Raw genomic sequence first — 13299 nt, 5'->3', positions numbered from 1 at the left:
CTCAGTTTAAATGTCAAACCACTTAAAAATAGATGTCACTACCAAAGTGGAAAACAGTTGTCTTGAGAGCACATATATGGTCTCAGAAAAGTGAATAAATAACACAGGCTAGAGTTCAGAAATCTTGGATTAAAAACTGATCCATTTAGGAAGCTTATGACAAATATGCTTGAGGCAATAACGTAAGCCTAGTATTTGAAAATACATTTTCCTGAGGTAGATAAAGATAGAAAGAAGTTATCTTCCAAAAATCAACCACCTGCCTGTAGGTTAGAATCTGGAGATTTCTTAGCCTCCAGTGCTACTCCAAGATCTAAAACCACAAGCAGGATGTGAGCAATGTTAGAAAAGGCAGACTCTGGAGGAAAAGAGAAGTTGGGAGGATATAAAATAAGTTATATTGTATCTAGAGATCATCTTTTTTAGAGGTTTGAAAACAGTGGTCCTCTGTAGGGATCATAGAAGAACAGAACATCATCAAAAGTTTTCCAAATAACCTGAGACCACCTCTCACACACAAGAGTTTATATGAGAAACTGGAGGAAAGACACAGTGGGTAAGGAGGAGAGAGAGATTGGGGTATATCTGAGAGCTGGGGAAGGAGCTAAAGAAGTGGCTCTAATTATTCTGGCTTTCTCAAAGTATTAGTATCTTTTAAAAGGTATTTTTTAAAATGTTAATAGCGGTCTTTTAAAGACCAAAAATATATACATATAAAGTTTCATTTAATTTAAAAAGGTTCTACTTAAAAGTACATTTAGAGCCAGGCAAGGTGGCTCCCACCTGTAATCTCAGGACTTTGAGAGGCCAAGGCAGGAGAATTTCTTGAGCCAGAAGTTCGAGACCAGACTAGGCAACACAGGGAGACCTTGTAACCACAAAAATAAAATAAAATAAAAAGCCACATGTGCTGAAACATGGCTAAGGTGCTAGCTACTTAGGAGGCGGAGGTGGGAAGATTGCTTGAGTTCAGGAGGTTGAGGCTGCAGCGAGCCATGAATGTTCTACTGCACTCTATCCTGGATGACACAGTAAGATGCTGTATATAAAAAAAAAAGTACATTTAACCTATCATGTTTTTTTTCTCTGTCACTCAAAGAAACTAGAAGACGTTCTGGTACAAGAAAAAGACAATGAACGTCTTTCTCCCACTCCTCTTTCTCTTCCTTTGCTATTTCACACTGGAGATTTTCTTTTGTTTTGATCCTGATTGACCCTTCAACTTGAAATAGACTTATAAATAACAATAACAGAGTTCTCTTCCCTTCCCGGATCCCTTGACTTACATCTATAGAGGAGTCAAGTGAGTAACTCCACGCACCTGTCTGTCACCACAGTAACACCTAATAACTGTCCTGTCACTTAGCAACATGAAACTTTAAATGATTAAATAGCTACTCCTTACTTAAGCAATACCAACTGCTGGCTGTCAAAACATTGAAATGTGAAAAGCCAAAGGGGGTACAAATTAGTAAATCAACATCTAAAACCTCAGTAAACATATGAAAAGCTAAACTATTTAGTATTGGTTAATTCCCATTACCTGAGTGTTGCAACCATTAATACAAATTTAACTTTATATAGAGTGGCTTAAAGCAGTCATTAGTCAGGATTATCAAATTAAATACTAGGAGCAGGTTTTTGCTATTGGAATCTTCACAAGAACCACATTCAGAAACAAAATGCTTCTAAAGCCTATGCAAAAAATAGATGTATTTACAGATATGAGTAACAGATTCCATGAAAAAATGTAAATGGCTATGCATGGTAAAATGATGGATGCAAAAATGTGATGTTATATGGTAATAAAAAGATTTAAAGCTTTTAAAATTTGTTACTGCCTCTTCTTAGGATTGGTAAACACACACACAGATACATGTATGCATTATGAAGTGTACATATATGTTCTAAACTTTTGTAACTTTATCCATAATGTCACAACACAAATATGAATTGCTAAAATGTCACTATACAGCAAATATTACTAGTCCAAATTGAATGCTGGATCAGAGAATTGCATGAAACTCACATTTGGCTCAGACTCGGATGTCTGAAAAAGGACTAACAATTTCTATTTATAATTCTGAAGTTCACTGTATGCTCCCACTTTATGATCATAAAAGTATAAAAAAGATTCAATTTTGCTACCAATTCCTAATGATTATTAATCTGGAGACATACAGATTTATCCTTATTATGCTTCCTGTCTTCAGAATACTGCCTTATTAAGGCAAAGCAACCATTCAATCTCCAATAGTGGGAAAGGAGCATAATATGTAAAATTATATTTGAATATAGCAAAACATCAGAGGTTTTCTAAATGTCTTAAGATTAGCATACAAGTTTCTTCTGGTAAGTTTATAAGACTGCATTTAAAGACTCCAGTTGGTATGCAAAGAAAGGGAATAGGACTGCCATCAAAATGGCAATAATTCTCTCTAGGTGAGCTATTTTTTGCTTTCTTCTTGGTGCTTTGTAAAATTGTTTATAAGAATAATTTTTACTAAAATAATACACCTCTTAAAAAATAGTTGCTCACAGGCCAGGCATGGTGGCTCACGCCCTTTGTAATTCTAGCATTTGGGGAGGTCGAGACAGGTAGATGGCTTGAGCTCAGGAATTTGAGATCAGCCTGGACAACATGGTAAAACCCCATCTTTACAAAAAATACAAAAAAAATAGCTGGGCATAGTAGTTCCAGCTACTTGGAGGGCTGAGGCAGGGGAAATGCTTGAACCCAGGAGGTCAAGGCTGCTGTGAGTTGAGATCACACCACTGCATTCTAGCCTGGGTAGCAAACTAAGACTCTGTCTCAAAAAATCAAAATAAATTAATAAAAAATAGTTGCAAGGGAATTTAAATTTATTTGCTTTGGCAAAATGGTTTCTCATTGATATCTAATTATAATTTCACATATATATGTATATATATACACACATACTTTTTTATTGTACTTTAGGTTCTGGGGTACATGTGCAGATCATGCAGGATTGTTGCATAGGTACATACATGGCAATGTGGTTTGCTGTCTCCATCCCCCATCACCTACATCTGGCATTTCTCCCCATGTTATCTCTCCCCAACCTCCCTACCCCCTGCTGTCCCTCTCAAAATCCCCTGAATGCCCTTAGGTTCCTGGCTGTAGCCTTTACCATAGTATGCTGTAAGTCTTTTACACCCTGTTTTCTCATCTGTAAAATACTGATTACAGTATCTATCACAAGACATGGACATTTTACTTGGGGCAATTTAGAAATTCCTTATACTTAGTAAAAGTTTAATGAATGATTTTTTTCCTTTTGCTATTATTATTTCTGCAATAAGGTAGGATTTTGAATTTTAAAGTAATCAACTGCATTATTGAGTTAAAAAACAGATTAAGAGAGTTCTGGTTTTCCTATTTGATCATCTTCATACATTTCCAACTTTATGTTATGTACAAGTCTAAAGGTTGAAATGGAGTCCTCAACAGATAATCATTTTTATATTAATTTTGGTTTCCAAAATGAAAAACATATATTGTATTTTACAAGACTGTAAATGTTTTACTGAATATAAGGTCTTACACCTTTTTGTCTATTTTTCACATATATTCTACTTAAAAAAATAGTTGCTCACATAATTTTGGGGCTGTAAATTAGAATCAGTTTTCTCATTCTCTACTCTTCCTCATTTGCTTACTATTCTTGATGGCCAAGAAATCCTAAGATAAACTTACACAGCATAGGAAAACCATAAAAACTTTAGATGCTGAGCCACAAGAAAGGGTATAAAAGGATGACCAGGAACAAAGCCACAAAAGTCTAAAGAGTAGGAAAGAATCACAGAGATGATATAACCACAGCATGAGCCTCCACTATGACACTGTGACAGGTAGCAGCCACTCTAACACAGAAAACATAATTTTGGGACAAAAGATTAAATTTCCTAGTGTTCAGAAAGCTCCAATAGAAAGTCTGTCCATGTATCTTTAGTCCATTGGACCTAAATCTGGTAACAAAGAATAAACTTAATCCAGCTAGTCAATGTCTCCCTTTTAAGAATTACAAGATGGCTATTACATAATCTCTTCTCCTGTTTTAACAGCTTCAGTCCGTAAGACCCACTCATCTGTCATGCTCCAGGTTCCACTATTCACCTTCCTGTTCTCCTGCTGTGGCCACACTCATTCGTTAATACCATTCTTGATGATCAGCATTGACTGAAATGCTCTGAGAGTCATACAGCCTAAAATGAAACAAAACTGGCATGGTATGGATCCTGGACACTATGCTTCTTTTATTTTTATTTTTTTATTTTTTTGAGGTGGAGTCTCGTTCTGTCACCCAGGCTGGAGTGCAGTGGCAGGATCTTGGCTCACTAGAGCCTCCACTTCCCGGTTTCTAGCAATTCTGCCTCAGCCTCTTGAGTAGCTGGAATTACAGGAGTGTGTCACCACACCCAGGTAATTTTTTTATTTTTAGTAGAGATGGGGGTTTCACCATGTTGGTCAGACTGGTCTCGAACTCCTGATCTTGTGATCCACCCATCTTGGCCTCCCAAAGTGCTGGGATTACAGGCGTGAGTCACTACACCTGGTCTATGCTTCTTTTATTAATGCTAAGAACAAATTGGTTAAGTGATGAACTCTTCAAATCATTAACTGAAATCTGACATTTGAAAGAGTTTCTATCAGAAATGGCAATTCACTAAATGACTTTCCAGCATCCATGAAGATGACTATATAGTTGTCCTTATGACAAGATCCATCTTATCAGTATATTTTCTAATATTAAAGCACTTCTAGGATAAACTCTACTTGGTCACAGATGTCATTTTAATATATAATTAAATAATTTCCTAAGACTGAATTCAGAATTTTCATTTACCTTTCTACGTGAGTCTGTTTTTCCTAAGAGTTCTTCCATGTCGGTAATGTGTATGTCTAAGTTGAGTGTTAAGGGCTATATCAGCTTCATGGAATGAACTAGGTAGCCACATTTTATACAGACTTTTAAAATAAAAACTTTCATATGTTGCTGGTTTAATCACAAATTTCTACCTTATACTTACCAATGTTAGTTTTTGTTTTCTCTTCAGCCTAGATGAGGAGCCTTAACATTTATCTCTATAGTAGCTGACCGCAGATGTAAACTATCCTTATTCCTCTTTATAGTGAGGTCATTTCAAATTTTGTCACCCACTGTGTATGTGCCATCCCTCCTGTTTCATGGGCTCATCAAGTACAGATAAAAACGTGATAAAGGACAGAGGGTAGACCCTTGTGGCATGCCACCAGAGACATGCTCCAAGATCACATCAATTTATGAGTCAGCATTGCTAGGCATGACCTCTCAACCCGGCATGAATTGAGCCAACTACAGTACTTACAACTCATGTTTTTCCAGTATATTCTAAAGGATATCATTAGGGAGAAAAATCCAGAAACATCACATCTAAGCATTCATTCCCTTGATTTTCCACCCCCGTAACCATTTCAAAATTTTTCTTCATGTTCTGTTTGTCATTTAAATTGTAGATGTACCAACCAATTTGTTTCAAAGGAGCAATAAATGATTGGTACACCAAGAAAAAACCCACTTGAAATCATTTCCTCATTTTGTTCCACAAACACAAAAATCCCACCTCATTCTAATTAAATGGATAAAAGTAAATATATGCCCTTACTATATGTGTAAACTATATCTGGAAACATAAGTATTTTAACAGTAAAGAAGGTAGCTGAAAAGATTTAATTCTTAAAACCATAAAAAATGTTACAGAAGTAGACATTTTATATAAAATGTTTGGAACAGGCATAATAGAGACAATAAAAAGATTGCCTAGATTTAGGGTGTAAACAGGAATAAACTACAAAAGAACATGAAGAAAGTTTTTTTTTGGTGTTGAAAATACTCTACTACTGAATCATGGTGACAACTGCACGGCTCTATGTATCTATTAAAATTCCTGAATTGTGCATTATATACTTAAGATGGGTACATTTTAGCCTATGTAAATCATACCTCGGTAACGCCATTATAAAACTAAGTGGACCAAGAGGCCAAAAAAGATGACTCTAAAACACCCAAGTTTAAAAGAATGTGTTTGTGGACTGTCAAGAGAACTCTCCTGTTATCTCCTTGCATGGTCCAAAACCACTCTGAAAAAGCAACTACTGCTAAATACTTAAATCTATCTTTTAATACTGTCAATAATGGCTTCTGCCAGATAACTTATAGAGAATCCATGCTAAAATTCAGGTAAAATGCCATCCTATCCACCCATATTTTTCCCTGGAAAGGGTGAGAAGGGAAAGAAATCAATTTTCATTGAGAAATTACCACATGCCTGACACTGAGGCTTTCATCATCTCATTAAAACCTGAAAAGAATCCTGTAATATAGGCATTATTTAGCTCCATTTAACAGAACACAAAAAAAGAGGCTCAATCAAATTAAGTATTTCACCTAAGATCATAGAACAAGTGAGTGATGGTGCCAAAACTGGAATCCACACTTGTCAGATTCCCAGTTCCACACTCCATTACACCAGGCTTTCTCATGCTGGTCTGAGATGCCAAATTTCCTTACAAATAGGTTCAAGAAAATAACAAAAAGTCTCAGGTAAGAAATAAATACCTCACACACTCACTTTCCAAAGATGTAAATATTTTCTCCATCAAAATTTGCTTTCCTATAAACAATGTGCTTCTCTGAAAATATTTCAACTGAACAAAAGCAAATTAAAATAGCTTTCTATATTTATGCCATTTCCCAAAGAGACATTTATAAACCTATCCCAAAAGCAATTAGTTGCAAGTATACTGAACAATAGTGAACTATAAATTAACAAACCCTTTGGTTGGGCTGCTTTGTGTTTCTGACATAAAGATGCATTTCCTTTTGGCAGGAGGGTCTTCCTCTTCATCGGAGGAGCTTTCTATTGTCAGATCAATAACATCTACTTTCTTCTTGCTTGCCTCACTGGCTACAGTCACTGAACAAGGTTTACTGAGGACACTTGAACCTGCATGTAAAGAAACAAAAGGGAAAAAAAAATCAAAGGTGTAACACAAACTCTAGCCGTAGAGTCTAGTATATTCAGTATAGTAGATTCCTGATGACACACAGCCACAGTGAAGCCACAAACCCATGGAGAGACACCAGCTCCCTAACTGCTGGTTAGGGAACTGCTCTCAGGCCATGCAAGAATAGGTGATTTCACCAGCTGTGTATTCTCACAGACATGTGGCACAGTTTGCTCAGAACCAGGTATTTCCATTCTAGCAATTATGTTCATATCAAAGAAGGTATACAGACTTTTCCCCATAAGCTAGAACTTGATAAAAAACTTTCACCTTAATAAGCTGTAAAAACCCAAACCTCTCACTTAAGTTATTCAGATGTTTAAACTTTTCTTGTGAATTATCTACTAATCACATAGATTTTTTTCTGCCCACAAAGATAGTCTCACATACCATATTTAACTCATATTTTCATAGAAAAGTGTATTATTCTCTGTATTTGGTTAAAAATGAATGGTAGTTGATAATGGAAAAGCAATAGAAACTTAAGGAAATCACTCCCCATTTTTCTCAAAGATGAGAGAACCCTTGGGACACTGCATTCAGGTTCAGTATCAAAAACGGAGAAATAATAATGGCATAAATCCTTTATTTTTCCCCCTCTCTTTTTACTCTAATTATTAATTACATTGTTTGTTAGAACTTAAATGTCATCAGAACAAAACTGAAATGCAGTGAGTAGACTGTCAGATAAAAAGAAACTCTAAGTTCACCATTGAGTTTCAATTATTAATGCCCTCAGTTTCCCTACTTAGTGTGGACAGATGCAGGCAGTTGATGGAAAGTACACATTCTAGGTAATCAAGGCAATGGTAAAATTCCTTCCCACAGAGAAATGGAAGGGAACAATTTGTTTACTTTCCCAGCAACTAACCTGTGATCACCCCCATACTACCAAAGATGTAGCCTCTCTAACCTCACCTCCACCTAGGGTTCCACTTACAAATACTCTGAAAACAATTCTGAAAAACCGTTTGTATAAATGTATTTGTGACTTTTTGTCTTGTAACAAACATCATATATTAAAATGATTTTAGATGAATGTTTCACTTACTCTACACTGGAAAAATACACTATGAAATAGCTGATAAGATGGTATAAACTTTAGCACACATCTTCAGGAAAAAATAAAAATCATTTGGGGGAAATTATATATAATCAAAAGATTAAGTCAACAAGCTGAATTCCAAATATATGGTTCTAGGGGTCAAGATTAATGATAATGTGGCACGAGTCTCACTGCTTTGCTCTCTGCTGCTGTTCTTACACATACTTTCTATTTTTGTACATGGTTGGCTGGATACTTTCATAGCTTCTTTCTTCGGCCTCATTGGACACCAAGAACCATCTTCTTGGAATTTGATCTCATCCACATCAGAACAGTCATTGAGAATTTCCATAAAAAGCCTAAAAACCAATTAAGAAGTACATACATGTAATCAACAGCTTTGCTTAAAGGTGAAATAAGAAAGTAACACACATTATCTAGAAAACAAAAGTAATGTTACATGACCCCTTCTTTTTTGGTATTGCAATACTTTGTACTTTACAATTATTACACCCCCTTTGCCCTATCTTTTAAATCTGTAATAAGCAACACAATAGTTAAGTAACTTACTAAGAATCACCTGTGTAACTCTCTGATGAACATCAACAGCTAAACAAAAGTAGATACCTGGAGTCTCCCAGCTGAGACTGACAGTAAGAACAACTTCTAACACAGCATGCAAAACAAACAAGCAGACAAAGGATGCCATACAGTAAAATAATTTATAAACTTTAATTTCAAAAGAAAAAGAAAAATGGGGTAGAGGAAGGAGGGAAGGCTAGGGAAATAAAATAAGTCTCAATAAATTTAAAATAAGTCAAGTGTATTTGAACTATGTTCAAATTAAGTCAAATCAGAAAAATGTGAAAAATCCACAAATATTTGGAAACTAAACAAAAGACACATGAGTCAAAGACAAAAGTAAGATTTTTGAACTGAATGAAAGTAAAAATGTAATAAAACTTGTGGGCTGTAGCTAAAATAGTGCTTAACGGGAAATTTACAGCATTAACCTTTCCTTATTAGAAAATAAAGTCTCAAATCAGTAAATTTATGAAACTAGAAAAAAAGCAAATTATAGTAAAAACAAGAAAAGAGAAATAACCAAGAATAAAACAGCAACAAATTAAATAGAGAAAGAGAAAAATAAGCTTCCAGTCACTTATTTAAAACCTTTACCACAAAGAAAATCCCAGGCCCAAAGTCTTCTCTAGGGAATTCTACCAAATATTTGAGGAGAAATAATACCACTACTTCCAACTCATTGTTCAAGGTCAGCATTACTCTGACAGTAAAACAGGCAGGCAATGCAACAAAACTAAATACCAACATCCCCCATGAACTTTGCAAAACAAATCCAACCACAAATACACATGGGATAACAAATCATGACCAAATGGGGTTAATTCACACAATACAAGATTAGTTTAATATCCAAAAGTTAATCAACATAATTTATCATATTACCAGACTAGTCAATGCAAAAGGGCAGGAAAACAAATAAAAGGCATCCACATTAGAAAAAAAGTAGTAAAACTGTCTTATTTAAAAAATATTACTGACTATATAGAAAATCCTATGTAATCTATAATAAAGCTACTATAATTACTAAAGGATGAGAGTAACATATCTCATCCCTTAGTAACATATGAGAGCAATATACAAAAGTCAACTATATTTCTATATATTAGCCATAATTAGAAAAATTTTTTAAATACCACAGAGATATGAAATATTTAGGAATAAACTTGACAAAAGATGTACAAAATAGATGGAAAACTACAAAACACTGCTGAGATTAATAATTAGAAATGTACATCCTGTTCATAAATCAGAAGACTCAATATTGTTACATCACCACACACTTATCTACAGAGTCAATGAAAAACAAAATCCCAGCAGGTTTTTTCCCTAATTGACAAGTTGATTTCAAAATTTATATGAAAATGCAAAGAATCTACAATAGCCAAGAAAATTTTGAAAAAAGAACAAAGTTGGAAGATTCATACTACCTGAATTCCAGGAAATGAAGTATTGACAACTACAGACAAATAAATCAATACAACAGTCCAGAGATCCATACATATAGTCAATACATTTTTTGTAAAAAGTGCAAAAGCAATTAAATGAGGAAAAACTAATCTTAACAAATGGTGTAACAATCACATGGCCATACACCAAAAGAAACCAAAAACCCTGCTCTTTATCTTACACCATACATAAAAATTAACTTCATAGAAATAATAAACCTAAATGTAAAAGTAAATTATAAAATTCCTACAGGAAGCTCAGAAAAAATCTTTATGATCTTGAGTTAGAGAAAATGTCTTAAGGTAATACCAAACACACAATTCATAAAAGAAAAACTTGGTAAACCAGCCTTATTCAAATTAGACACTTTTGCTATTTGAAACACACTGTTAAAAGACTAAAAAGATAAAATGACAGAAAACATTTACAAATCATATCCGTTAACAACTGGTTTGTATACAGAATACACAGAGAACCACCAACATTCAATAATATGAGAACAAAACCCAACTGAAAAGTGGGCAAAAATTTGAAGTCACTTCACCAAAAAAAATACAGATACAGAATAAATATGCAAAGATGCTCACTACAATTAGCAATAAGGAAAATGCAAATTAAACTCACAATGGAGTAACACCATATATTACTAGTATGATCTAAAATTAAAAAGACTAAATGTCCAGGCACAGTGACTCACACCTGTAATCCCGGTACTTTGGGAGACCAAGGCAGGTGGATCACTTGAGATCAGAAGTTGGGAGACCAGCCTGGCCAACATAGCAAAACCCCATCTATACTAAAAACACAAGAAATTAGCCAGGCATGGTGGCAGGTGCCTGTAATCCCAGCTACTGGGGAGACTGAGGCAAGAGAATCGCTTGAACCTGGGGGGCAGGGGTTGCAGTGAGCCAAGATCATGCCATTGCATTCCAGCCTGGGCAACAGAACAAGACTGCCTCCAAAAAAAAAAAAAAAAAAAAAAAATAGATTAACCATACCAAATGTTAATGAGAATGAGGAACAATCTAAACGTTCCATGTACTGCTAGTGGAAATACCATATAAAATAGTACAACTGCTTTGGAAAACAGTTTGACAGTTTCTGGCAGTTAAGCACACATCTGGCATGTGACCAGGCACTCCACTCCTAAGTATTTACCCAAGATAAATGAAAACAGTCCACACTAAGAGTTGGGCATGAATGTTCACAGTAGCTGTATCTGCAACAGCCCAAAAAACCAGAAATATACCATCAACATACAAACTGACAAATTGGGATTAGAAAGCAACTCAGCTAAAAATGAACTATTGGTACACACAACAACATAAATGTATCTCAAACAAGTATGCTGAGTAAAAGAAGACAAAGTAAGTACATAGTTTACAACTCCATTCACATAAAAGTCTAGAAAATCTAAATTAATCTATAAAAACAGAGCATATCAGTGTTTGCTCGAGGACTGAGTGAGAGGGAGAGATTTAAAACATACATGATAAAACTCTGGGTGTGAAGGGTGTGTTCATTATCATGACTGGAATAACAACCTCATAGATATATAATAGGTCAAAATTTACCAAATTGTACATTTTACATGAGTAGTTCTTATGTCAAAATGCCCACATCATGCGAAGAGGCTTATTTTTCTCAATTATACTGAAAACTCAGCATGATGTTAATCAAAATCCAAAAAGGTTTTGTGTAATTTGAGAACACTTTTTTATTCAAGTGAATATGGCAGAATATACTGTGATACTAGTCAACAAGAATTCTGAAAAGAAATGGCCTAAGAAATACAACCACATAATAGAAATCTAATAATTAAAACAGTTTGTACTGGTCCACTAATACTTTGATCAATGGAACAAATAGCAGTTTAGAAGTTAATACTAGTATTCACAAGAAATGTATTAGATAATCCAAGTAGTATCTCAGATCTGTGGGAGAGATTATTCAGTAAATGTGGTTTAGAAAAAACTGGGTGCTAGGGTGAGGTGATGCCTACCTTAATGGGATCATCTATTTACTACCGTAAAGTTTGTTCCCCATCTCCAATTTTCCTCCCATAGTGTCATTCCTTACCTTCATAGCACTTTACATTTAATAAGCAATTTTTTTTAACACTCTCCCATACTAGAAGTGCTCTGCCTACCATTTTTAGACCTAGTATCTGACACATGATAGGAATTATACTAAGTTCTGTGCTGAACGACTTCATGAAGCATGTATAATGGAACAACTGCACAACTGGAAAAAGGAATCATAAATATGTCTGATGAAAACAAGCAAGTGCTCATATAAAATTTCTACAACACTCTAAAGACACAAGTTCCAAAGGAAAAGACAGACTTGATGAAATAAAAGTGTAAAGCTTCTGAATGAAAAACAAAGCTCGCAGCAAATACAATTAAAAGGCAAGCTGGAAAAATACATCTGGTACATGTGAACAGAGAAATTAATATCCTCAATCTATAATGACTACTTACAGGCCAGTAAGAAAAAGATGAACAACCCCACAGCAAATGTTATTTAAAAAAGGAGTATTTGGCTGGGTGTGGTGTCACACCTGTAATCTCAGCACTTTGGGAGGCCGAGACCAGCCTGACCCATGTGAAGAAACCCTATCTCTACTAAAAATACAAAATTGGCCAGGCATGGTGGTGCATGTCTGTAATCACAGCTACTTGGGAGGCTGAGGCAGGAGAATCGCTTGAACCCAGGAGGCAGAGGTTGCAGTGAGCCAAGATTGTGCCATTGCACTCCAGCCTGGACAGGATGAGACTGTTTCCAAAAAAAAAAATAAGGAATATTAAGAGGCAATTCATAAAAGATATTATAATGACCAATATGGAATTAAATATTTGATAATTCTTCTATACAAAAAATAAAAATAAAAACAATCAGCTATCTTTTCAATTAGGAAGTTGGTAGACATTTTTATTTGTCATTTCGTTATTAATTTTTGAAACAGTGTCTTGTTCTGTCACCCAGGCTGGAGTGCAATGTCATGACCATTGCTCACTGCAGCCTCAAACTCCTGCCTCAGACAATCATCCTGCCTTGGCCATCCAAAGTGCCAGAATGACAGATGTAAGCCAGCACATTCAAAAGTAGAAATTTTAAAAATAAGATTCAATATGTAAGGCTGCTGAGAGGA

General features: G+C 35.0%; 1 protein-coding gene across 11 annotated transcripts in view; it reads right to left on the bottom strand.

Moving 5' to 3' along the window:
• Positions 1 to 13299, bottom strand: part of PIAS2 (protein inhibitor of activated STAT 2) — a 139363-nt gene that overhangs the window by 26612 nt on the left and 99452 nt on the right. For all 11 annotated transcript variants that reach the window (XR_012513109.1, XM_039463628.2, XM_074383513.1 and 8 more), the window contains 2 exons: positions 8340 to 8473; positions 6837 to 7008 (listed from right to left, as the gene is read on the bottom strand). Coding sequence is in view for 10 of the 11 variants with exons in the window: in XM_039463628.2 (XP_039319562.1) it covers positions 6837 to 7008; positions 8340 to 8473 (306 nt within the window). In the remaining variant the exon portion in view is untranslated. The remainder of the gene's footprint in view (positions 1 to 6836; positions 7009 to 8339; positions 8474 to 13299) is intronic.

The sequence above is a fragment of the Saimiri boliviensis genome, chromosome 13 (assembly GCF_048565385.1).
Source record: "Saimiri boliviensis isolate mSaiBol1 chromosome 13, mSaiBol1.pri, whole genome shotgun sequence".
NCBI classification, from domain to species: domain Eukaryota; kingdom Metazoa; phylum Chordata; class Mammalia; order Primates; family Cebidae; genus Saimiri; species Saimiri boliviensis.
This window is presented reverse-complemented; position numbering and strand designations above follow the sequence as displayed.